Source organism: Camarhynchus parvulus, chromosome 8 (genome assembly GCF_901933205.1).
Source record: "Camarhynchus parvulus chromosome 8, STF_HiC, whole genome shotgun sequence".
NCBI classification, from domain to species: Eukaryota; Metazoa; Chordata; class Aves; order Passeriformes; family Thraupidae; genus Camarhynchus; species Camarhynchus parvulus.
In genome coordinates, this window is record NC_044578.1 from 28,086,774 (window position 1) to 28,113,416 (window position 26,643).

A 26,643-nucleotide genomic window follows, 5' to 3' on the forward strand; every position below is an offset into this window, starting at 1 on the left:
AGAACCTCCAAGGCCGGCAGGATCACACCTGGAAGAGGAGCAGATGTTTGGAAGTGGCTGGATAACAATGCCAGCTGGAGTGTTTTCATCCAGACAGCAGTGAATTCCCTCCAGGATGACAAGCAGCCACAAGGTGCCTCAGCCCACCAAAGGCTCCTATGGTAGGGGCTCTTCCACTGCCTGTCCCCTCTGCCACCCTCCCAAAGGTGTTCCCAGGCATCCCAAAGGCCAGGAATCTGTCTCCCTAAACATGACAGTCAGAGCATGCCCGTGCACCAGACGTGTCTGTGAAACTCAGCAAAATTCCTGCTAGGAGCAGCCAACTTTTGGAATCTTAAATGAATTTTATTGTTCCTGTGGCACGTGGTAGGAAGGGCATCCAGGGAAGAGGCAGCATGGAAGGCAGGGGTGTCAGCCAGGCTGCTGTCTGTGAGCTTCCAGAAGGTGTGTGTGCTCTGGGAGACATGGAAGAATTGGGGTGGCAGAGAGCAGGCCCCCACATTCCAGGAGGGCATCATTCCTGGGGCACAAAAACCCCCATCCCTTGTCCTTGCCCAGGTGGACATGTGCTGGCTGCTCTGCAGGGCCTGGAAAACTCTGGGCATGCTGGGCCTGGCTCATATTGCCCCCAGCATCTGGAGAAATGTGCAGAAAAACCAGAGATGGGCAAGCAATCTAAGCCAGTCCCACAGGAAGGAACGGGTTTGGGGGTGCAGGTAAGGCCTGGCCCTGTCATTCCCAGGGATGGGGACAGCCAGCTTCACATTCCACGAGGACAGACTGCCAGGCAAAGTGCACCTTCCCCTGTTCCCAACTGCACAAGATGAGGGCCAAAGCCGTGGTGATGCTCAGGACCAAAACCATGATGCTGACGTTTGGGGCCACCAGGTTTTTGTATCACCTTTACCTGCAGGAGCTCCAGCACCAGCACTAGCAGAGGAAAAGGGCAGAAGGAGTTTGGAAATCCCCTTGAGGAAGGATGTGGCTTAGAGCCAAACTCAGAAGAAGGGATAAAGCTCCTCTCCCAGCTGAGAAATATTTCAAATTCACAGACTGGCTGAGGTCAGAAGGCTCCTGGCAGCTCAGTTTGTCCAAGCCAATGCTCAGGTGGGGTTGTCTCAAAGCAGTTGCCCATGAACTTCTGCAGTTTTGATATCTCCAAGAAAGAAACTCCACAACCCCTCTGGACAAGCTGTCAGTGCTCCATTACTCTCCCAGCAGATGTTTCCTGATGTTCAGAGGGAACCCCTTCTTTTTCAGGCTGTGTCCATGTCCAACCACTGGCTGTCTTTTCACCCTCCCTCCTGTTATTTTTATACATTAATAGGATTCCCCCTCAGCCTCCTCCAGTCTGAACAATCCCACATGTCCTAATCTTTCCCCACAGGAGAGATCTTCCAATCCCTTCATCATCAATGGACTCTCACCAGTAGCTCCTGTACTGGAGAGCCCAGAACTGGACACAGCACTCAGGTGTGGCTTCATCTGAGCAGAGGGGATCACCCTAACCCAAAACTTCCCCTAAAGCAAGCCCAGCATGCCATTAACCCTCTGCTAATGGACAGCCAGGACCCTGACAGCCTTCCCTGTGCATTCCAGGTGTCCCAGCACGTACTGCCACGTGGGATCATTCTTCCCCAAGTGCAAGACTTTGCAATTCCCTTTGCAGAACATCAAAACGTTTCTGTCAGCCCATTTCTCCATCATGCAGGTCTTCAATGAAGGTGTCAGATGGGCTGGACCTAGTGACACAAGTTGCTGGTTTTCCACCAGACCTCACACCACTGATCACCACAATCTGGGACCAGTCTTTCAGCCAGTTTTCCATCTACCTCTGGGTTTATCCAGCCTGTACATCACCACTACCAGGAGGTCACAGGAGATCCTACCAAATGCCTGACTCAAGCCAAGGCAGAGAACATGCCCTGCTCTTCCCTCACCCACCCAGGCAGTCATTCCTTCAGAGGGTTATCAGATCCTTTAAGCCTGACTTCCCCTTTTTGCATCCATGCTGACATCAAGTGTTTTGCCAGAAATCCCTTTGCCAAAAGTGTCCCCTTGCCTGACACCCCCTGGTGCTAATGCCACCCTGCCTGTGAGGGCTTTTGATGACTGTCACTTATTCAAGGCACTGGGAAGGGCTGAATTTGTCCAGCTCTGCTGTTCTGAGAGCACCCCAAGCACCAGGACTTGCTGAGGGTGTGACAGACTGAGTCTTGAGGCATTTTGGGGTGCATGTGTGTGAAGGGGCAGGTCAGGCCTTGCCCTGGTGAGGCAATGCCCTGCTCTGCACATTCCCCATCCCTACAGTGTGTATCCCAGCCCTGAGGGGCTGCCAATCCCTGGCACAGCAGAGGCAATGCTCCACACCTGCCCCTGCAGCCCAACCAAGCTCCCCAGTGGCCAAATGACTGGAAAACCCACCTGGGGCAAGGGCTCAGGATGGCTAAGGAGTAGCTAAAGCTGAACTCGAGGTGAGCACAAGTCTTGACCCTATCTCCTCTTGGAGTTTTCATCAAAAGGAACACCTCTGGAACCCAGGAGGGTGTACCTATATGTGTCCTTTTCTCTATCTTCTTGCTTTCTTCTTTAATTCCCTCCTCTTGGAAGTCATCAACAATTTAAAATGGAATGGGCTTAAAGTTTGCAAAGTTGAACGGGCCAATTTAATGCTCTGAGGTAGGTGTTTTATGTTTAATTGTGCTACTCTAAACCTTTAGTCAGTTCTTTGATTTTCTAAATTTGCCAGCAAGGTCTTTTTGGTTGTTTTCACCTCTCGAGAGTACCGTGTCAGTATTTCTCCTGTGCATCTAAAGCAGAGCACATCAACAACCACCAGCCCTTTTAAAGCCTTGTCAGGTGAGTTTTTTGGGGCCTTACAGTGGGGGAAACCAGCCAAAAGCCAGAGCTGCTGCCTCCTTCTTCACCAAGGGACTGATCTGTGCCAGCAGCTTTGCTCCACGTCTGGCTTAGACTTGCAGGACTAAGACAAGGCTGGCCAAGCCTGCTTCTATCCTGGGACTGCAGTCAGTACCAAACAGGAGACAACACCAGCATCCATTTATTCTGTCTTTATTCACTGGGGAGAGGAGGCCAGTATTTTTACCTTGTCTTCTGCATGAACCCTGAGAAGCCTCACCAGTTCTGCAGAGCTTTGGTCCCTCTTACCTACACAGAATCAGCCCTTGGTCATGGCAAAGCTGACGTGCCTGGAGGAGTGCTGGCTCACAGGGAGAGGGATACAAGGCTGCCTCATCACAGAGCAAGAAGGAATGAGTGTGCCCCAGCAGCAGTCACTGGGGGAATGTGTTTCCTCTCTTGTTCTGTCCAGGATTTGATCCCAGCTCACATCAGGCTGGAGAGCAATGGAGCATGGTCCATTAAACTCTTAACCACAGAGCAAAACCAATGCTCTGGAAAGACTGAAAGAACCATGAAGGAGCAAGGCTAAGGGTCTCTGCTCCAAGCTTTGTGGGATACCTGTAAAATTTTGGGTTTAGTAGGGCAAGTCAGTGTTAGCAGCACTGGCAGAAGGATCTTTGCTGGCCACCATCCCACCAAACCCCCTCCACTGGCTCCCACCAAGCCCCTGCCCCAGCCACACTGCCCCATTTTGCAGTGGGACTCTCCAGGCATCCCTAAATCTGCAGTACAAGCCCACCAGGCCCCTCTGGACATGGCTGTTGTAGCACCACCAGATTAGGCAGGACTAACTCTCCCTGGGCAAGGGAGGGCACTGCTGGGGGACAAGAGACTGCAGGGACAGTGGTGTCCTCCCCCAGGACAGTGAAAGGGACACAGGCAGGCTCTGAAAACAGGGAGCAGGGGACTGCTGGGTACCCAGTTTCACACTGCCCAGGTGGGACCTGTGGATGGTCCCACATGAGGATGGCAAAGCAGCCCAGAGACCACTACACATTGCTGAACCCCTCAGAAAGGCAGCTCAGCAGCTGCCTTTGGTCAGCCATTGGCCCTTTCTTTCAGAAGAGGCTGGTTGTCCCTTAACCATACCTCATAAACCCCAGAATCCCCCACACAAGAGCAAAACCCATCCAAGTGAGGAATGAGACACACCTCAGACCTGCAGGCCAACCTCCAGGCAGGTCAGCCCAGGGTCAACTAACAGTGCCACCAAGCTCCAGAGGGGCTGAAGATATCCCCACACAATCCAGGCACTGAGACTGCTAAAAAGGCTGTGTTTATATGGCCACATACCCAGCAGGTCCTCACTGCAGGGTGTGGCAGCAGCCCCACACCTGTGGTGGGAAGGGATGTCAGGCACAGAACGGGATGCTGTTGAAAGGCTGAGACTTGGAGCTGCAGAGAGACAGGGAGAGATCATTCCCCATCATTCTCCCTAACATTAGCACCTCCAGCCAAAACCAGCTGCTTGCACCTGAACAGCAATGGTAGAAGAGACAAACCCAAGCCAGGTGTAAAAGGCCACATCTGTTGAAAGGCTGAGATCTTGGAGGGGCAAAAAAAAAAAAAAAATCATTCCCCATCATTCTCCCTGATTCCCCATCATTCTCCCAGCTGCCAGAAGCACTGTGCAGCACCTGCCAGCTAGAACCAGGCTGATTGCCCCTGAACAGCAATGGTAGGAAGAGACAAACCCAAGCCAGGTGTAACACTCAGGCCACGCTCTGTTGAAAGGCTGAGACTCGGAGCTGCAGAGAGACAAGGGGAGATCATTCCCCATCATTCTCCCTGAAGCACTGCCAGCCAAAACCAGGCTGCTTGCACCTGAACAGCAATGGTAGGAAGAGACAAACCCAACCCAGGTGTAACACTCAAGCTGCCCAGGATGGACACCACCACAGTTCTTCCTTCCTTATTGAGTTTGAGGTGAAGTTCCTGACACCAACACCTCCTAGGATCCCCTTTTCCCCCACTCCCTCCCAGCAACACTGAGCCTGGCAAATACCTTACAGCAATTAATTTTACGTTATTCTGCATTTACGCAAAAATAGAGCAATTCTATATTTATAGAGGTTTATAGCCGGATCCGTGCTGGAGGAGTTATCGAGCAAGGCCGGGAGCTGAGGGTGGTCCAGGCTCCCGAGCAACCGGCTGCTTCTCGTTGGGCAACTCCAACATACAAAATTAAAGGCATTCGTCTCCGTCTGGTTTCTTAAATAGATAAGGGGGGAACGAGTGGACAGTATGTACAGAGGGGCCGTGCTGGCCTCGGCTCTGCCCAGGTCAGTGGGGCCGGCTGCTGGACTCTGAGGGCTGCCGCTGGCGCGGGGGAGTGTAGCCATTCAGGTACCCGTTGCTCTGGCGTTTGCTGAGTCCTCCATTAAGAATGTCCTGGATGTGCTGCACTATCAGGTTTATGGCCACTGCGAGCAAAAGGGGGAGACAGGGTGTTAGGATGGCTGCAAAAATCAAGCAGAAGTGAGGGAGGGTTGTGACCCTGCTGTCCCTCCCATTGCTGTCCCCTCCTATTTCCCCCTGGGACCTGATCCCTCTGCCCCTCAAGCCAGGATGCCCAGGCTGAATCCAGTCAGAGTGGTCAGGCTGACCTCAGCCAGGACACATTGGCTGATTCCAGCCAGGACACTCAGGCTGACCCCAGCCTGGCTGACCCAGCTGCACATTGCCTTTTGTCTGAGATGAACCAAGAATTGGCCTGGAGGTACTACAGGAAGACAAACTCCCAGTCAATAATGCTCCAAGCAGGAGCAAAGGGAATAGGGCACACCTGTGGTAGCAGCACTCTCTTGGCAGTGCTGCTCTCAGGCAGTGGCCTGAGTCCCCTCTGGGGCAGGTCCTGCCAGCTCCAACCTAACTCCACTGCAGCAGCAACAGCCCAAGTCTGGCTGCCAGGGCAGAGCAGCAGGGCCTGGGTGCTTACCTTCATTATCTGCTCCTCTGGGAATGATCACATCAGCGTATTTCTTGGTCTGGGAGGAGAGAGAGCACTTTGTTACAGGGAAAAAGTGGAGAGACAGCGGGCTGGGGCATTGTCCCTGCTCCCTAGGGCAGCTCTTTGCCCTCCCCAGACCCTCTGGGAGAGATGTCATTGCTGATAATACATTTTGGATGCTCTTATTTGTGTTCTGCTCTGTTTCAAGGGCCATGCTTTGTGCCCTGACTCCGTTTTCATGAGCTCATACAGAAGCCAGTAAGAGGCACCCTGAACAAAACCTGCAATTAAAAAGCCTCATAATCACAGGACTCCAGCAGCTGATGCTCTTGGGAACATCCTTCCCCCTGAATCCACCTCAGACTTGCTCCAAGAGCACGAGCTGGCGTGCCTGGGCACAGCCACCAGATCTGCCTGGGAAGGGGGGAGAATTCTCTACCACACCACTTGCAAAGGTGTGATTCAGGACACCACTCATGATCTAGATTCCCCTGCAGGTGCCAGTCTCAGTCTCCTCCCCGTTTGTGGCAGTTTTACAGCTGACAGCCAAACCCCACCAAGCCAGCTGGGTTGATGGGTGTCACCTGACACCTCCAAGTGCTTCCAGACATATCAAAAACCACCAGGATATGCTGGACCATTTCAGTACTGGACCACTTGGCTCAGAGCTGCTTTAGGAGTCAAATAACAGCAGCAGTGGGTGCTGAGCCTGCACTTGCTCTGCAGTTCAGCCAACACCAGGTTGGAAGTGGGAGCAGACCATTGCAAAGCTGTGGGTAGAAACAAGGCAGTTCTGTGCCCTCCTTGTTTCACACTTCATTCTCCTACAGACTCTTCATCAGAAGAGCCTGATGCAGCATCTGCTGCTCTGAAAAACTGTGGATTTATCTTGCTGGGGGCTTGCAAGAAGAGCAGCCTTGCAAGCTGGACCTGCCTCTCAGGAAAAGCCTTTCTGGGCTTTGCAATTGGTCCCCAGAGCCACAGCTGAGTGAAACTGAAAAAAGGGAGCTGTGCAAGAGCCAGGAAAAGATCTTGTAGCACAGAATCAGCCCCTCTTAAGGTAAGGGGCAGAGCTGACCAGACAGACAGGCATAGGGATGCTCCCAAGGTGGGAGGCACAGCTTAATTCCTGCCTGTGGTGCTGCCCAGCAGTTCCCAGGTTTCAGGACTCTGCTAGCTCACTTCCTCCAGAATAAAAAAATAATCCTCATATAAAAACAAAAAAATCCTCATATACCACATCAGCTTGAAAAGCCTTGAGAAGCAAGGCACGGGCTGCTCTCCATGAGAGCCAGGAAAGGTGCACAATGACTGATGCTGCAAACATGTTATTTCCATACTGCAAGGCTGCAGTAAATTCCCTCACACAGTCCCTGCCTGCCAGGCAGCCTTGCCTCTGTTATCAGCTCCCAGAGGAGCTTCCTCTCTCCGGGCAGGCCTTGTCCCCCATGCCACACAGCAGCCAGGAAATGCAGCCTGCAGGGCCACATCCCACTGCACAGACAGAAGGAAGAAGCTGCCCTGCTCTCCCAAGCACGAAGGCATTAGCACTGCAGGGTGAAAAGGGCAGGCAGCACAGCCCAAAAGAGGAGGCCGACACAGCAAACACTGCCTGGGGGCAGAGACCTCCCATTCCCCAGCTAAATACAGCCAAGGATCCTCCCTGCCAGGCTGAGCTGCCCAGTGGTTTGTAAGCCCTTGCACAAGGAGGGATTCCTCTGGCCATGCTGCCTTCCCAAAGGGAAGGGTGATCTCACCAGGAAGGCAGTGGCTGTATAAACAGTCCCCACCACAGCCTGCCCTGGCAGAGCCTGCAGAGAGGAGGAAGGCACAGGGGGCAGATGTGAGCTCTGGGCAGGCACGAAGTGCTCCTGTTCCAGCACTCCCATGGGTGCACTCCCCTGACTCACCGGCAGGCAGAACTCCTCGAAGGCAGGCTTGACAAAGGTGATGTACTGAGACAGGATCTGCTCCAGGTCCCTGCCTCGCTCGCTGATGTCTCGGAGCACTGAGGGGAAGGTGGAAGGCACAGTCAGGAGCTGAGGCACAACTCTCTCCACCCCTTTTCCCTTCAGTAAGTACAGCCTTTGGATGTTTTCCCTGAGATCTCTGTTCCTGCAAGCTGCTGTCCATGTGTCTGAGCACATCCCAGGCCAGCTCCATGCTTTTAACCTGCTTCCAAGTTTTCCTGGGAGCCAAGGGCTGGCTGACCTGGCCAAGGGCTTTTCTTGGCCCCCTTCTCAGCTCTGCATGCACATTCCAGCTGTAACCAGTGCCAGCCCAGTCCTGAGTGCTGCCAGCCTCAGGCTCTGCCTCCCTCCTGTCACTCTGTCCTGCCTGACTGGGCATTCTCTGCCATCCCAGTGCAGAGGTGCCCAAAGAATAGAAAATCAGTGGGGTTCAGCCACACACACACATTAGGGCACAGTTCAACTTAAATCTGCAGAGGTGGAGAGGGTAAAGCTCACCCACCTGCACAGCTCTGCCAGGCTCCTTGTGCTGTCCCCAGCTGGTAGGAGAAGCAGAGGTGAGGGGGTCAGCTCAGGAGGAAGCCCAAAGGCAGGAGAGCAAACTGGCCTGCTGCTTGTTCTGCCACTCAGGCCTTCCACCCTGTTTGCACGAGCTTTGGGCCAGTGCCATCCCCAGTCTGACGCCACTTCAGTGTGGACAAGTGGCCCAGTTCAGCAGGAATTCAACCCTCAGGGAAGAGCCAAAGCAGCCCTGTGGCTGAGCAGACAGCTCTTGGCTGTCCCCAGGGGGCTGCTGGCTTTTCCCCAGCATGTGAGTGCCTGGCACTGGCTTTGGAATGAGCCTTCCCTCGTGTCCCAGGCAGAGCCAAGGCACAGCACTGCCCTGCCAGCCTGCCTGACCTGCTGGGCAGCACTGCCTGTGTGTTCTCAGGGCCAGGACACTGCTGCTCTGGCACTGCCCCCATGGCTCTGTTTGCCCTTGGCCAGCAGCTTCACAGGGTGGCCTTTCACAGCCCTGCAGGGGGAAGCGATGGGGAAAAAGGGCTGGCAGCAGGATGGGAACCAGCAGCAGCTTCTCCAGAGAGCAGGAGCGAGCCCCAGCTTGAAGAACACAGAAAAAGAGGCAGGGAAAATACAACACTTTTGTTTCCCAGCTCCCACACCTTATTTGCTGGGGTGCAGGAGGCCTGTGAGCTGGGCAGGGGCTGGTCCTGACAGGGCAAAGCTCTCCTGCCTCTTCCCAGGGCAGGATAATCACCCCACACACAAACACAGGTCAAACACTTGCTGCTGGTACCTGGCCCCAAAGCAGCAGGTCCCAGGTAAAAGCACACACCCTGTCCTGAGGGATTGCTGGCAGGGCAGGCAAACATCCCAAGGACAGACTGGCACCTCTCTGAAGCCAGCAAGTCCAAACTCAAACTGGACCTAAAACGTGCATGTGACACTGGACCTGGTTTCTTTTTTAGGGAAACTGGCCAAGGACAGGGCAGTGAGGGAGCTTAGCCACAATGAGGTCCCTGAGCCCCATGGATCCCTGCCTGAGGCACCTGGCAGACCTTGCCCCTTGCACTCTGCTAGCAGAACTTCTGGGCACAGGTGCCGAGATGGGCACAGTGTGAGCTGCACACACTGAACCCCAGCGCTACTGATTAACTGAGCTGTCAGCTGCACTTCCAGGCTCAGCTCCTGCTGCTGCCCAGCTGAAAACCCAACTGCTGCAACCCTTCAGGGCTTCTGGGACAGAGAGATGACTCAGGGCCACATCACAACACAAGAGCCCAACTTTGGCAATGAGCTGCCTCCAGCCATGTTCCAGGGACATGATTATACCTTTGGCACCTCTCACACAGGCTCTCCTTTCCCAGAAATGACAGGCAGACATGCAGTAAACAGAGTTGATGCTGCAGTGGTCCTACCAACTGCTGATGGCAGGGAAATGGCCAGTTTTCTAGCAGGAGAACAATGAGCTGCAGTAACTAGGAGACAGCAGCACCTCCACCAGCAAAGCTGCCCTCTGGCAAGTGGTTGATGGTGGGTGGGAGAAGTACAAGGCTCACAAGAGCAGTGTGAGCACAGCAGTGACCCCAAACTCCACACTACACACCACCTTCTCCTGTCCTGAATGACCACTAGGACAGATGGAGCCCAAAGTCAGGGGCTAAATTAACTCAGTGAACACTCAGATCTGTTACAGGGGTGTTCCATAAAATAGGGGATTGATATTTGTGTGAAACACCAAAGGTGGGGAATGAGAATGGACAGCAGAGTGTGGGACCTGAGCATGATTTAAGTGGTTTGGAATAAGGGCTGGAGTATGTGCTGGTTTTGGTGGGGATAGAGTTAAATTTCTTCACAGTGGCTGGTGTGGGGCTGTGTTTTGGATTTGTGCTGAAAACAGCGTAGATAACACAGGGATGTTTTTGTTATTGCTGAGCACTGCTCACACAGATCCAAGGCCTTTGCAGCTCCTCACCCCACCCCAGCAGTGGGGGCAGGGACACAGCTGGGACAGCTGACCCTGACTGACCCAAAGCACGTCCCACATGATGATAGAAAGCTGGGGGAAGGAGGAGGAAGGTGAGAGGAGACATTCAAAGTGATGGCATTTGTCTTCCCACATAACCATCACACACCACGGTGCCCTGCTTTCCTGGGGATGGCTGAACACCTGCCTGCCCACGGGAAGTGGTGACAAATTCCTCCTTTTGCTTGCCTTGTGGCTTCTGCTTTACTTCATAAACTGCCTCTGTCTCAGCCCACAAGTTTTCTCACTCTTACCCTTCTGATTCTCCCCCACCAGGGGAGGTTGAGCAGGAGCTGTGTGGGGCTGAGCTGCTGGCTGGGGTCACTGTCACCACCACAGTGTCCTACCCTGTGGCTGGGTGTAGCCCTGAGCTCCTGCACAGCATTTTAAGGGATCAGGGCTCACATTTTGGGACCCTGCACATCTCACATCTCCATGCAACTGACTGTGCTGTCACCTCCCTGGGTGAGTCATGCAAGAACAGCGGGCAGGGTCAAGAAGGATTGGTAAAAAGGACATGTTCATCAGTGCTGATGACATCCCAGCAGCTGAGGAGGCTCTGCATGTGTCTGACAGCAGGAGGGCAGGCAAGACCAGCTCCACTGCAGAGTGGAACATGCACACACACAGTCCCAGACTGACGCACTGAGACACGCTCCCCTCGTCACAGCGCAGAGCTCTGGCAGGGACTGCTCCTCTTCAGTCATCTTCTGCATCCCCAGGCACCCTGTGGAGCCTGTCAGAGCCAGCCAGGGGTAGCAACAGTTCAGACAGAAGTGAATTCTGCCCCAAGAGTCCCCAAATGGTTTTTTAGTCACCTGGGAGGTGCTGCATCAGTGACCCCACCCCTCAAGGCTGCTTAGAAACAAAGGACATCTCAAGTCATGCAGGCCCTGCAGTATGGGTGTCCCTCCCCACATCAGCTGGCACCCCACAGCCAAGCCAGCAGGACTTGGGGAGTCCTAGAGAGGGACATTTTGGTTTCTAGGGCTCTTTGCCCCCAAAGCCAGGTCCCACCCAGAGGCTCCATGCTGGGTTCGTACAACCAGACTCCCCATGTGCACCAAACGCCATCCTCAGAGCACAGCCACAGCCCAGGTCCTGAGTGGATCTATGAGGTTCTGACTGAACTGCCCAGATGCTCTGCTGTGCCCTCCCTTCCCTGCTGGCATCTGCTGACTGGCAGCAGCTGCTGCTCAGCTGCTGGCACGGGGCTGGTGCCACGGGGCCGTGCGAGGACACGGCACACTCAGCACTCATCAGAGGAGGAATCCCAGCCAAGGCAGCAAAAATCCCACTGAATCCCAAGAGACACACACAGAGCAAGCCACAAGCTGCCCTACTGACACTCTGCACTGGGCAGGAAAAACTCCCCAGCTCTTCACAGCTTTGTGCCAGCCCTGCTCTGCTCACTGTCACTGCCTGTGTGCCCAGAGCAGTCAGGGGCATTGGTGTCCCTACTCACTGTATGACCAGCTGCCCAAAGCAGAGAGCAGTTAGGGGCATTTGTGTCCCTGCTCACTGCCACCTGCCTGTGTGCCCAGAGCAGTCAGGGGCATTTGTGTCCCTGCTGTCACTGCCTGTGTGACCAGAGCAGTCAGGGGCATTGGTGTCCCTGCTGTCACTGCCTGTGTGACCAGAGCAGTCAGGGGCATTGGTGTCCCTGCTCACTGTGTTCCCAGCTGCCCAGAGCAGTCAGGAGCATTCCTGTCCCCGCTCACCTCTGCGGGACAGGCGGGTGTCAGCGTCCGTGTCCACGAAGAGCTTCATGCGGAACAGGTCCCTCACCTCCTGGCTGTAGAAGGCCAGGATGCCCTCGAAGAGCACCACGTCAGCAGGGTACACTGTCACCGTCTCCTCTTTCCTGGCATGGAAAGCACAGTCAGACCCTGCTGCTGGGGGAGGCTGGCCAGCACAAAGAGAGGTGGGGGGGAAACAGCTGTGCTCCTAAAGCACTGCTCCGACCCTGGGACACCACTGCTGCACCAGGGGGCAGGAGAGGAGAGAGAGGGGAGAGAGAGGGGAGACCTACCCCACCGCTGTGGAAGGGATCCAAGGCATACGTACGCTTCCTGGAAGGATAAACGGCAAAGCAGGAAGCACACCAGCCCTTCTCCCCCTACCTGGGCCAGCTGCTGCTCACAAGGGTTATGTGCCAAGCTAAAAAGCCCAGGAAAGCCTATGCAAGGGAACCTGCATGGCCAGCTCTGCTTCCTTGGGGAGCAGGCAGCACTTCCCTGACAGCACAGTGATTTTGTGGGAATCACAGCAGAGCCACACCGTCCACAACCAACACGGGCATGCAAAAACAAGCTGAACACAGGCAAGGGGAGTGGTACAGGAGCAGGAATTGTTGTCCTCCTCCTTTCCTGGCACTGCCAGGGTGTTTGAGGCTGGAGTGCTTGTTAAAGCTGCAAACACTGAGTTTATGGGGAGAGGAGGCATGGATGGGGAAGAGAAGGGAGGTTGTAACCCCCAGCACTGAAGTTTGGTTGTTGCTGGATGGCTACACAACTTTCCAGACCCTCAGCCTGTGCCTCCATCTGCCTGGGATGCTCCAACCTGGGGCTGGAGGAGTCAGGATGGGAACTTTGTGCTGGCAGGTTAGGCACCCAAGCAGAAGGCAGGAGTTTGGGGAGGGCAGGGCTGCCACAGGACGTTAGCAGAGGCACAGCAAGGCAGGAGCAGCTGTTAGACCTGGAGTGGGAGACAAAGTCATAGACAGGAATCTGGACCGTCTTCCCTTCTGTGATCTCTTTGAGCGTTTTCACGATCAGCTCGTTGTCAAAGGCATCTGAGGAGAGAGGAAACGTTACCCGAGGCAGCTTTGCAACCTCTCCCACCCACCAGATGCTGAGCTTTGCCCAAGCCAGAGTCGTTGGCACCTCACACTGGGGACAGACAGACACACAGACTTGGAGGAAAGCCCTGCACCTCCCCAGGGACCAAGCAAGGCCCAGCTGTGCCAGAGCCACGGGGCTCTGTGGCTCTGCACCAGCCTGGGATGTGGCCTGCAGAGATCAATACTGTCCTTGTGCAGCACTGCTGCCAGCCCAGGCACAGGAAGGCATCTCCTGCAGGGCTCCAGCCCTCAGACAGAGACTGCAGAGTGTTCCAGCACAGAGCTGCCACACAGACAGGGCTCTGTTTGCTCAGGGCTCGCTGCCTCTGGCCATTGTCCTCCTGGGGACCAAGGGACAGCAGCTCTGGAATTTCCCTGCCGAGCCCAGAGATGGTTCAAAGAGGCCCTGTTGTGGTAACAGGGCAGGGCCCCTCGGTGGAAGGGTTTGCAGAGCAGCTGCACAGCTGGTTCCCTCCTTGAGGGAGGGACAGGGAGCTGCTGGCTCCAGGGACTCTGCCAGCCCAGATCTCTCTGGGCCTGACTCAGCTGCACCAAAAACCAATCTGTTCCTTTGCTGCCTGCTCTAGGTGAAGGCTTTTGGAACAAGATGACCTTTAAGGTCCCCTCTAACCCAAACTATTCAATGATTCTACAGTTCTATGAAAACCTTGTTCAAACTGGGGGATGTTTTTGCAGGAAGAGGAGGGTCTTAAGGAGTATGAGGGTTTATAACCTGTTCTTTCTCATCCCAAACACTCCACCCTATTTCTGTCCCAAGAAAGATGGGGGGATGACACACAGGTGGTCCCAGCCACAAGAGCTTAACTAAGCCATCCCATGAGGATTCAGAGCCCCAGTGTCCTTGCAGGCTCTTTGCTGCTGCAGCTGGGGCTCCCACTCCATCCCTGTCCCCACAGAGCTGCTCTCCACTCACCTGGGTGGTCAAAATTGAACTGGCCTTTGAGTGCTTTGGATTTCTGCTCCGAGGTGAGGACCCTGTAGAAGCTGTCTTGGCTCACGATCACCACCTGCTTCTGGCGATAATCCACCTCGTTCTGGCCCAGCAGCTGCACAATCTTGGAGCACACTGAGGACTGGGAAAGGAATAGCAAAGGAGGCACATCAGCAGCAAGTTACATCTGAGCAGCACAGGGAGGACTGTGGTAGTGTTCCCAGGGGTCCCAGGATGAGGGAAGAGATGAGAATCTTGACTCCATGTTTCAGAAGGCTGATTTATTATTTTATTATATATATTATATAAAAAAATATATATACTAAAACTACACTAAAAGAATAGAAGAAAGGATTCTATCAGAAGGCTAGCAAGGAATAGAATGATAATAAAAACTTGTGACTGACCAGAGAGTCCAAGACAGCCGGACTGTGATTGGCCATTAATTAAAAACAACCACATGAGATCAATCAAAGATGCACCTGTTGCATTCCACAGCAGCAGATAATTATTGTTTTTCTTTTCCTCTGAGGCCTCTCAGGAGAAAAAATCCTAACAAAAGGATTTTTCATAAAATGTGTCTGTGACAGAGGATGTCTCCAGGTAACACCCCTGCCTGCTCGCTGCACCTCCAGCCAAGAGGCTGTGGTTTTCCCAAAGCCACTGAGGGAGAAGTGCTCCAGAGGCATCACCATGGTACCCTTTAGTGTGACAGCAGCATCAAGTTTGCTGCCTGCCACCCTCTCCTCCGCCCCTATAGCCTGCCCACAGCTCCTATTCTGGGCACAAGTGGCAGCAGAAAAACAGCTGGCTCCTGCCTGGGTTCAGCCACATGCCATGGGGCCCCCAGGCACTCCAGCATGCCAGGCAGCTCCCCTGGGGCACTTTCTCCTTCAGAAAGCAGTCCTGGCTCCCCCAGCTCTGCCCCATCCCAAAAACCCCACCAGAGCATGAGGGAGAGCAAACAAAGCCCAGGATGGGAAGGGATGAGGAGGAGAGCCCGTGGGACTTTATCAGGGATCTGTGCCACAGCTGCCAGGGCTGGGAGGAGCCAGCACATCCTGGTGCCTGCTGGCACGGGAGGCTGGGGCACTGCAGAGTCAGCAGCTGAGGAGCCACGTGGGCCTGGCTGCTGGCACGGGGAGCAGGCACCTGGCAGTGCCCACAGAGCAAGCTGGGACAGGGCGGCTGGCACCGGCTCTGCTGGCACCAGGGCACGGCCACCACTGCCACCGGACACAGAGTGTGCTCGGGGGACAAGCCCAGAGCCTGCTGCAGTCCCTTCTCCTTAGTCATGGCAGTCCTTGGGGGTGACTGCATCGCTGCCTGGCAGCCAGCACTGCCCCAGCCACTGAGAGCCACTGAGCCAGCCACTGAGAGCCACTGCCCCTGCCACTGAGAGCCACTGCCTCTGAGAGAGCCACGCCACTGAGAGAGAGCCACTGAAGGCCACTGCCTCTGAGAGCCACTGCCCAGGCAAAGCAGCTCCTGGTGCCAGAGAGAGCTGCTCCCACTCAAGCAATCACACTGTGCCCAGCTGAGCTGCTCCTGGCCCTGGTCACCACGAGTGTTGTGCTGAGCCCTGTGCCTTGCAAAGAGCAGCGTGCTTGCCTCAGCCTGCCTACCCCAGCCTGCCAGGGGCTCTTTCCATGCTCCTGCCTCCTGGATGGCTCAGCCATCTGCTCCATACCTGGCTGGAAACTTTGAGCTGAAGGCAGCACTGAGAGGGAGCAGGGAGGGGAGTGCATGCCTAGCAGAGCTCACCCCAGCAGGCAGAGGGCAAGGCCGTTTGCCTGAGAAGTGGAAGATTTGACAGCATTCCCCTCTCCAGAGACTGTCTCTTCCCTCCAGGCCAGGCTGAGCTGCCTTGGCTGTGGCCACTGGCTGTGAGTCAGGCCCAGCCTGGCTGGAGAGGCTCACTCACAGCTCTGCTGCAGAGAGAACCAGCTCCAGCTCACCCACAGCAGTCCAGGCAGCCCTGGGCACCAGTCTGGGTTTATGGCTCAGGGATGGGGTCTCCTGAGCATCCCACCTTCTCCTCCTGCCTCTCCCAGCAGGCAGGTCATGCTTCCCAAGCCAGGCTGGCAGCCCTGCCCTGCAGCAAGCTGCTCCCACCCACAACAGAGCCCTGCAAGTCCATGCCAGTCACTTGCCCTTACACACAGGCAGACAAAGCCAGAGCCTGCTCTCCTTTTCCTCTGTTTTCCCACTCCCCAAATCCTTCTCTGGCCTGCCTCAGCCCTACTGTTAGCCAGCTGTATCCCATAGGTTCTGAAAAACGAGAGGGTGTGTTCAGTGCCTCTCTTCCACCTTTCCTGGCTGCTCACTCCCCCAGACACCACTGCCTGCCCGTGCAGCAACAGGACACAGAGCAGCAGGGCTCAGCCTTGGCTACAGCTGCCCAGGACACCAAACTTCCCAGGCCCTCTGCCATCAGGAATAAACTGCTCATCAGCACAGCCACCCAGAGAGATCCCCAGAGCCACAGGTTCCACGTGGATCTGCACCACAAAACTGCTTTCACCAGCCCAGGGGAGGGAGCAGGACTCCTTTCCTTTGAATCAGTGAAAGCAGCACATGGATTTGCATCCACTCTCTCCCCTTGGACCTCAGCACGTGTATTGGCAATAAAATCATCACAAATGATGCCAGTCTTCCTTCTGCCTTGTGCACACTAATCTCTGGTCTGTGCATTCTGGAAGGTGGAGAAGAGCTCAGCTTCAGCACACCACACTGCCTGGCTGAGCAGGGATGTCACCTGCTGGCTCTGGGAAGAGGGACACTTGTCACCTTGGTGCTGCAGCTGTGGGCCAGGCACTGCTCACATACTGCACCTGCATTAAGTGCAGCAGGACACAGGACAGCGGGGGACAGGGCATGTTCAGCTTGCCTCAGTCCACTCCACGGCTGGGTTCAGCTCTCATTTGTAGGGTCCTGAACCTCAGTGAGGTCCAAGAAAAGGTTTTTTCCTTTTTTCACTATCATTTGTGGTAGGAACAACAATGTCTCATGAGGAGCAGTCCCTGATGCCAATGTGAACAACTCCTACAGCTGGACATGCAGTTTTTCCCCTTGGCTGATAAACACCCACTGTCAAGGAGGAAGAAAAACCAGAAACACACAGCTTGGAAACTCCCCTACGCAACAGGAACAGAAACTCCCAGCCTCGGGAAATGTCCCCCCAAATAAATGACATATTCCCTGCTTAAACCCTTTTCTCCCAAAGCAGCACAGCACACATGTGTGACTGTGAAAAGATCCATCAATAGCTGGAAATCAGCACAGCCAGGTTTTGGGGAGACCAACGGATGCCCAGTAGGAGCAAGAACACAGCATGGCTCCAAAGTCCCATGCCAGTGTGCACCAGTCTGGAGGCAGGGGACACATGCTGACAACAGGCACTTAGCAGCCACTTGAAGGGGCAGCCTGGGCTCAGATTCCTTCTTCTGCTCATTCCTAGCTGCTTCTCCCATTTTTTTGACAATTGTTTCTCCTCCAAGAAGGCCAGGAGTGCAGAGGATGCCTTGAGAAAGGTGACTAGATGCCAGTGCACAAGCTGGAGGGTTTGAAGCCCATCACTAGCTGTGCCTTACATGACACAGCTCATCTGCAGGACTATGAGAGCTGTGCCAGAGCTTCTTGCCTCTGCTCAGCCCCTTTCCATACCCACCTCACCCATGCACACCTTGCCACGAGCCAAAGCCAATGCTGCTGGTGATTCAGCTGCAGCAAACTCCAGGCAACAGGATGCTTTCTCAAGCAAAAGGAGAGAGCTTCCCCTCCTCCAGAACTTGGTTAAAACTAAATATAGCCAGGCCCCAGCAGCCTCTGTGGTCGCCAAGCAGACCTTTCCCATGTAGCCACATGGAACTGAAGCAGGACTTTCCAAGCAGGCGGGCAGGAGGGACCCTGGGTGCTGCCATGGGTCATGAAATGCCACACACTGCAGCAAGGGGAACTCAGCTCCAGGCTGGAGCTGCACTCCCCTAGGCTCTGTGCTCAAGCTGCTCCCTGGGAAAGCTGTGCCAAGCAGCCCACACCTCCCAGCTCGTGGAGAGGAAGGTATCAGCACAGCACCACGCCAGCCAGAGCTCCAAGAGGTTATTCCTGAGCAGGAGCAGCTGCAGCTCCCCTAGCAGGACTCCTCCCCTGAACCAAGCACACAAACAGCCAGTGTTCAAGGAAGAAGTACAGCTTTATTCTGCTAGGAAGATGCAGAGGGCACCTGGAGAAGAAATCCAGCATAGTTTCCCAAAAGAAGAGAGATGGTACACAGGGGAGGAAAACAGATGGGTGTTTGGAGGCCTACCTCTAACATTTATTTGGAATACATTAATTACATATTTAATTCACATTCACTCATGGCCTAGAGCCAGCTGCTCAGATATTCTTCAGGAGTTGACTAATTCCCTGACATTATTATGCAGATTATCCCACAATCCCTCCTGGGTAGCTCTGATCAGAGAAAAAAACCCTAAAACCCTCTAACTTTAGAGATTCCCACACTTCTGATAGGTGTTAAGGAGAAAGCTGATGGACAGTGCCACTGTCACCCCCCAGGAACCACCACGAGAAGGGGCCAGGACACAGCTGATGCCTCCAGCCCCAGGAGGGCAAGGCCTGTCCTGGGCTGGCAGAACTCCTAAGCCTTGTGCAGGTGGATATGCTAAAAGCCACATGCTGACAGCAGCCTGTCCATCCCCAAGGAACCCAGCACTGCAGAGGGATGGTCCCATTCCAGCTGCAGGGAGGACCTCCCATTTTCCCAAGGACTCTAAATGAGGCACGCAGCAGAAGTGACTTAGCCAGATCAAGTGAATCCAGCCCTAAAGAAACACTGAAGCTGCCAGATCCCTCAGGAAGAGGAAAAGAGTTGTGCCAAAAGTGTGGAAAGCGAGGCACAGCCTCCTGCCACCACTGCAGGCTGCTGCTCATGAGGACAGTCCTCCCCAGCAGAGCAATGCCCTTGGCCCAGAGCAGAACCAGGAGCCAGGACAGACTGCAGCAGCCCCATCCCAGCAGGGAGAGGAGTCCAGAGGTTATCTCCAGGGACATCAGTGACATAACGCCCTTCCTGCAGGATCTGACTGGGAGCTGGCTCGGCAGGAGCTGGCCATGGCTCTGCAGCTGCAGCAGCCTGCTTGGGGTGTCCTCATCACACCTCTGTGGATAAAAGTCTCCAGCTTTGTGCTCTGCCAGGATTTTCCCTCAGATCAAACATAAGGAACCACTGTAATTATTTGTTTAATTTCTCTGCTGTCCTCTGTAGCATGCTGCCCTTATCTCCTGCAGCACACGAGTTACAGATGTTGGTCTCTTCCTGAAGGTTATGGTGATTATAAACTACCAGGAAGTGCTTGGACTGGGATGACACACAGAACAGACAGCAAATTGGGAAGGGTCCCAGAGCATCCATCAAATGCCTGTGACTGCAGGCAGCCAGTTCATTACCCACGCCATCCTTTCCAGCCCTAATGGGAGCACACACATGTGGCAACACCAGGACTGGAAACTTTGTATTATTCTTGAACCAAAAGCCTGCCTCTCCACCCAGAGCATCCCCAGGCAGGTTCACCATCCTGCCTTTCCCTCTGTGAGGCACAGGCCAAGCACAGCAGGAGGGGGATAGCCAGGTTTCTATTCACTCACCCTGGGACACTGTGCATGTGATCAGCAATCCCAGGCTGGAGCACAAACAGGCACACACAGAGGTTCTAAACACAGATTACATGCAGGGAGGAAAACAAGCCCTCTAACACAATCCCTCCCAATCCTCTGGTTTTAGGCACAGGATATTTTTCTCGAGCCCCTGCTGCAAACTCCATAGCCCAGAGCTGGCTGAGCCCACGGGACTGTGGTAAGCAAGCTCCATAATGAGCACAGGAGCATAATTCCATCAGTAACAGGAAAGGGCTGACCCATCAAAACGCCCTGTGGATCAGTCTGATCAGGGCTGGCACACAACAACGTTCTACTAGAAAGTTTGATGAGTCTCTAGCACACGTTGACACCAGTGTTTAACTAGTCAGACCTTGTGATGGAGGGCTCCTGCCAGCCACAAACCAACGTCACCAGGAAATGGTGCTGAACCGGCACAGGGCTGCTGCAATTCCTGTTAGTCCCCCTCCCGTGGGGGAGTCATTCCCGGATCTCCCCTGGCCTCCTGTGCCAGCCATCCGGGTGGTGACATTGTGGCAGTGACCCCAGGCTGCTGTGGGGGCCCTCTGCCCTTGCTGGGCTGAGCTCTGTCACAGAAGAGGGTCCATGAGAGATGGAGCTGCCCCATGCAGCTCTGAGCACTCCTTCCCTGGGGGCCAACACTGCTGTGCCACCCAGGCTGGGCAATGCCAGCCTCCTGGCTGGCTCACTCCTGCAGCCTCAGCCAGCCCTGCCAGTGCGGTGGAGTCAGTGAAGAGCACACCTGGCTGATCACAAGGCTGTAATCTTGGTGCTCTGCAGGCTGGAAACTCTGAGGCTGCATGTTCAAACAGACATTGGGAACTTGATGTGCTAACTCAAGACCCAAATGATGTAACTACAAGGCTGCAGTGGCACCCATACTCAGCCCTCACTGCCATCCGAGCAATGAGCAGCCAACCAAAGCAATATGTCATTTCTCAAAAGCTCCTGTTGGAAGGCAGCAATCAGCACCTCGCTTCATGTGGGGACAATTAATGCTTCAGCCTGAGCTCCAAGAGCTCTCCCCACGCCTGCAGCCACCCCAGCACCAGATGCTGCTGCTGGGAGCAAGCTGCTCCAGGCACTGCTGGCAGAGCTGCAAGGTCCCAGCAGCTAAGCTGAAGCTGAAGCGAGGATACAAAGAGTTTTAGGAAGTATCCCAACAGTTCCCAGCTCATCTCAGCAGCCAGTCTGCTGAACTTTCCTCCAGCCTGCAGCCTGGCTGCCTGCCTTGTGCTCTGCAGAGTCCTTGCTGGTCAGGAATGTCTTGCAGGAGCAAGGGAAGGAGCTGTTGGCACAAAGGCCATGGGTGTAAGAGGGAACAAAAACTCCAGCAGAACGCTTGAGAACAGATAGGGTGAAAGAAAACGTGACAACAAGCCTTGGGAATTGCTCTGAGGGAATGAGGCACTTGCAGTGCTCTTCATGTTTGGAAGGATGGGGGTCTTAATGCCAAGTCATCTCCACCCCAGGAAAGCACAGCACGCTTTGTCCTCACTGCACAGTGCTTGGGATCAGGGGACAGCTCTCTTTTTTTTTTGTGAAGAGCCTGTCCCAGCTGAGCTGATTCAAACCAGCCACTGTGCAGCTTGCACTGCCCTCACAGGGGCTGTGACATCCCAGACTGCTCAGAACCTCTGCAGCTCCCCAGTTTTGCTCCCAGCACAGTCCAGCTTTCTTCCCAGAGCCAAAAACCAGGAAAGCATTCTACCCCTATTTGAGTGGGCAAAGTTGCTCAAGCCTCTTTTGCTCACTAGGGAAAGAGCACTCAGCCTTTGAATTTGAGTTCTCACAGATTTAAGGAACACTATCCAAACAATCCCAGCTGTTTGGGAAGGCTGGCTGCTTCCAACACCAGCATCCCCAGGGCACCACGGCACACAAGTCATGGCCAGCTACAAAACACAATCCCATCCATCCTTCCACAGCCTGACCCTGCTGCTGCACCAGGAGGGATGGAGGGGACTGTGGAGCCTATTGTCCCCATGTCAAACCCAAAAGCAGCAGTGGGAGGAGCTGCAGGGGGCCTTGGAAGGCAAATTCCCTCCGTTATCTTCGGGCTGGTGTGCTGCCAAAGGGGCGTGTTGGGACAACAACCCCCAATTGGTGTTGAGGCCAGTCGGATGGATTTGTCACTTTCCCACTGGGAAAGGTGCCTGCTTCACTCCCCTGCTAGCACTCACTTTTCACCCAGGGCCAGCACATCAGCACGGCAGCCCCTGGGCTGGATTTTGGCTGCAGGCAATCCCTTAGCTAAGCAAACCTCATCAGCCCAACCGCTGCTTTCCCAGAGCGTGCTGCAGCACCCAGCACAGGCCACTGTCACCACTCAGGTGAGGGACAGCCCCACATCCCTGCCTTGCAGCCACACCAAATGTGGATCTGAGGAGCTGTGGGCACATGTCCCGGGTCATTTTTTTCCTGTTTCTTGGGTTTTTTTGCCAGTGTATTTCTTGTGGCCTTTCCCCATCAACTTTGTAGTGATCTGCTGGACTCCCTTCAACAGGCAACACTGCACGCAGGTTTTCAGCAGTCACTGGAGGGTGGGAAATCAAAGCTGAGAGACAGGAAAAGCCAGTTAGTACATCTCCCTTGCTAGAAAAGGACTATTTCCCTATTTTTTTTTTCCTAAGGCAGCCTGCTGCTCTTGAGCATTTTCACTTTGAAGTCAAGCACCGCTGCGGTGCGTTGTACTGTAATCACTGCTTTTACCTTGTGGGCCTGAGACACCGTGTTCAGAGACATAACAGTTCAGCAGCGCCAGACACGATGTTATTGGGACAGCTACAGAGAGGCAGACCCACGCATCAGAGAACAGACAAACCCAGCGTGTTTGAGTCACCAGGAGCTGTGCTGCAAGAACAATCCAGCTTTGGTTCCCACCGGAGGAGATTGCATCCTCTCCCTCACCATCCCTCCCCTGTTACAGCTGGATTTTTCCCCCTTGCAGCAGCAACAGCAGTCCAAAAATCAAAAGGGTACTCAGAGACACATGCCTAAAACGCTGGGCTGAGGTACAGCAGTTGGGTTATGCCTTCAAGAGAAGGAGGGATCCCCCGGAGACCAGCCTGCAGATCTCAGGCTCATCCTTCTCCTGTGCCAGCCCACATTCAGTTTCCTCAGCAATAAATATTTCACAGGTATAGAGCTACTTCCAAATCTATTCATCCTTTCCAAAATACAGCTAGAATGTGCTGCCCTGCATACGAGTACTGATGAGCTGTGGAGCTGCTTTTACGGCTCTTAAATAAGAAGGAAAAAAAAAAGAAATAAAAAAAAAGGTATTTTCTTTTCCTATTAAGAAAGAAAGTGACCTAGCCAGGTTAAACAAATTCAGCCGGACACACTGCATGAAACAAGGAAAATAAAAGGCTGGAAAGCTGCAAGGCTGCCGTGCGCTGCAGTCTGGGTGTAGCAGCCTGCCGGCAACACCCGCATTGCCCCGGCGGGCGATGCCCCGTGCCCGCAGCCCTCGGCCCGCTCCCACCTGCCGCTGCCAAGGGCCAGCCCCTCCCGGCACAGCAGCCAGGAGGTCCTTCTGCCGCTGTGAGTCAGCATTTGCTGCAGAATCCCCGCTCCTGACACCCTAAACTTGGGCAGAGAAAGGCACCCCCATGCACGACCGGCGGGGGTGGAAATTAAAGAATTGCATCGCCCCGAGGTGCCCTGCGGGGCGGGCAGCGCCTGGGGTCGGTGCGGCTGAAGGGGAGCGGGGGAAGCGCTGACTACAGGACCATAGGAAGGATTCTGGAGGGGAGGGAGATGCCGCCGCTGCCCCGGCCGAGCTGGGGCCACCCTTGCTCCGCGCAGCAGCCCGCGGCTCTGCCCGCTGCCACGGAGGGACACAAGGTCCGGGCCGGAAAGAAGGAGCGAGTAAATCCCGCACCCACCCCGCAGCCCTCTCCACGTGTCCGCGGGGCTCCGTCCGCCGCCCGGGCAGAGGCCTCGGCGGCCGCGCTCCTTCCCCGGGCAGCCGGCTCCATCCGCAGCCGCGGCCCCGGCTCCTCCATCAGCCCCGAGCCGCGGCCGGGCCGGGAGCAGCGCACGTGGCGGGGCGGCCGCCCGGAGCCGCCGCCGCCGCCGCTGCCATGTGGCCGCCGGCCCGGCCGGGCCTGGGGGGCCGCCCCACGGAGCTCCCCGCCGACCCCGCACCTTGCCGCTGGCCGTGCCGCCGCTGACCCCCGATGAGGAAGGGCTCCCCGCCGCTGGGCTGCCCTTGCTCCTCCAGCCGCTGCTCGCTGTCCCCCGCCATCCTCCCCGGCTCACCGCCGCGCCTCCTCCGCCTTCGCTCAGCCGTGCGGGGCTGGATTTATCTGATGAGTCAAGGGCCTTCCTCCCCGCCTGGTTCACATCCCCGGCGCTGCGGCTCCTTGCCAGGTGCTGCCGCAGCTGCACATGCTCCGGCCCAGCCCGCCGGCGGGCGGCACTGCGGCCACATGGGCCCGCACCGCGCCGCCGCCCTCAGCCCGCCCGCCCGCGGACAAAGGCGCCGGGCCCCGCGCTGCCCCCGCACCCCGCGCTGCCCCCGCAGCCGCTCCCTTCCTCTCTCCGGCCACTCCGCTTCATCCCAGACCACGGTGGGCCCCGGCAGAACCTCCGTTATTTGTGTCTCACGCTGGCCAAGAAGGCCAAGGGCATCCTGGCTTGGATCAGCAATAGTGTGGCCAGCAGGACCAGGGCAGTGACCGTCCCCCTGTGCTGGGCACTTCTGAGGTCGCACCTGGAAAACTGGATTTAGTTTTGGGCCCCTCACGACAAGAAAGACATTGAGGGGCTGGAGTGTGTGCAGAGAAGGGAACAGAGCTGGGGAAGGAAGTCTGGGGGGGCTCGGCCTGGAGAAAAGGAGGCTCAGCAGGAGCTTTATTGCCCTACACCTGAAAGGAGGTTGTGGCCAGGTGAGGGTCAGCCTTTTTCTCCCGTGTAACAAGAAATACCCTAAACTTTTTCCTGGGTTTGGGTGGGTAGGTTGGATATTAGGAAAAATTTCTGCACCCGAAGGGTGGTCAGACATTGGAACAGAATACCCAGAGAAATGGTGGAATAATCACCATTCCTGGAAATGTTCAAGAAGCACACAGATGTGGCATTTGGGGACACTGTTTCATGGTGAACAGTGCTGGGTCAGTGGTTGGACTTGGTGATCTTGGAGGTCTTTCCCAACCGTAATGACCCTGTGATTCTCCCACCCCACCTGGGCCCTGGTCCTGCAAAGCACTCATAAATTATTATTATTAACAACCAAAATCCAGGAATAAAAGTTATGCTTATGTCTTTGGCAAATGGGATCTGTCTGGGAAGAGCTGTGAGCGCTCTGGAGGCCAGGATTCAAAGTCAAAATGACCTCAACAAAATGGAAAAAGGATTGGCAATACGTAGGGTGCAAGTCCACGCAGACAAATGTGATATGATCCACGACAATGTGAGATAGGAGCCTGCTGGTTAGCCAGGCCTTTTACAGATAAAGATCTGGTGTAGAGTGGATCAAAGAATCAATTGGTGGTGCCCTGTGAAGAAGGCAAACATCCCATTTGGGCATAGAAACATCCACAGGTGTGCTTTGAGAAAGGTGAGGCCTGGTGGAGAGACTCCAGTGGGGACTCAGGAGCAGCCCAGGGTCTGGCTTTGTAGGACTGCAGGACCCATCCGTGTTTAGTCTGGGGAAGGCCTCTGCTGCAAACAACTAAATGAACTGTTTAGTGCAGTACAGCATCTGCTGGGCTGTAAGGCTGTTTGGACATGATAACCATTTCCAAATACATAAAAAACTGCCACAAACAGAAAGGGAATATGTTTCTTTTACCCTTAGGGACTAAAACAAAATGTTATCAGCTGAACACTGTTACAAGGACAATTCAGGCACATTTTCTAGGGTTGAAAATGGTTAAATCCTAGAAAAAGTTGTTTAAGGAGAGTAAGGACTTTTAAATCTCAGGATTAAAAAAAAAAAAAAAAAAAGGAAAAACAGTAGACATGCTCCTGTATGGAAAGTGTTCAATAGTGCTGATCCCGTTTTGGAGCAGGAGCCAGCCCAAGCAATGCCCCAAGGTTCCTCCCAGCCCTGTTCAGAGAGGATCAGAACTCTCACTGAGGTCTCTAACTTCCCACTTCAACACAGCAAATCGGGTGTGGAGATGTTTGCAGACAGGTGCCATGTCCCCCATCCCACAGGATGTGAGAGAGGATCCCCTCAGCAGCCCTGACCCCTCTGCTCCCCATTCCTGTCCAGCAGTGCCAGGGGAGACTGGCACTGCATGCAGCCCCTGCCAGGGAAGGAAGTGCTATATATGGATGAGAACTTCCTGCAGGGATGAGTTCCCGTGGATTCCCATGGCCCCGTGCCAGTTTCCAAGCACTGGCCGTGGGCACAGCTCCTGCACACCCCACTGGGACCCAGGAGCTATTCACAGCTCTTCTGTCTTACTCCAACACTGACACAGTTCTATGTGGATGGCAAAACCCCCTCAGGAGAGAGAGAGCTCCAGGTTCTTGGGTTCTCCTCCTGCCTGCCATCACTGCTGCCCTGCTTGGGGACAGTCCAAACCCTCTGCTGTGCTGTTTCAGGCTGTGCTGCCCATCTTGAGCTTCTCTGGAGGATGCCCATCATGGCATTTCACCTCCAGCTGAAAATGGACTTGTCCATTTGACCACTGGACATGTGGCAGGAGCTGACACACCTGCAGGGGAAGGAGAAGTAAATGCCCCTTGGAGGGGTTTGACCTAAGGATACCCAAGGCTTATTTATACAGAGCACAAGGAGAACTTGCAAAGGTCAGGTTAATGGCTCTTTCAAAACCAGGCCAG

The 26,643-nt window shown here is 54.9% G+C and overlaps 1 protein-coding gene across 1 annotated transcript; it reads right to left on the reverse strand.

The window, feature by feature from the left end:
* Nucleotides 1-4,970: 4,970 nt before the first annotated feature.
* On the reverse strand, nucleotides 4,971-24,241 carry UCK2 (uridine-cytidine kinase 2). The gene is given in 8 exon segments (XM_030953674.1): nucleotides 4,971-5,345; nucleotides 5,861-5,909; nucleotides 7,783-7,880; nucleotides 12,091-12,233; nucleotides 13,067-13,163; nucleotides 14,146-14,305; nucleotides 23,995-24,024; nucleotides 24,026-24,241. Coding segments are annotated over 8 exon segments (786 nt in total). The 5' UTR covers nucleotides 24,095-24,241; the 3' UTR covers nucleotides 4,971-5,205.
* Between the last annotated feature and the right edge of the window lie 2,402 nt (nucleotides 24,242-26,643).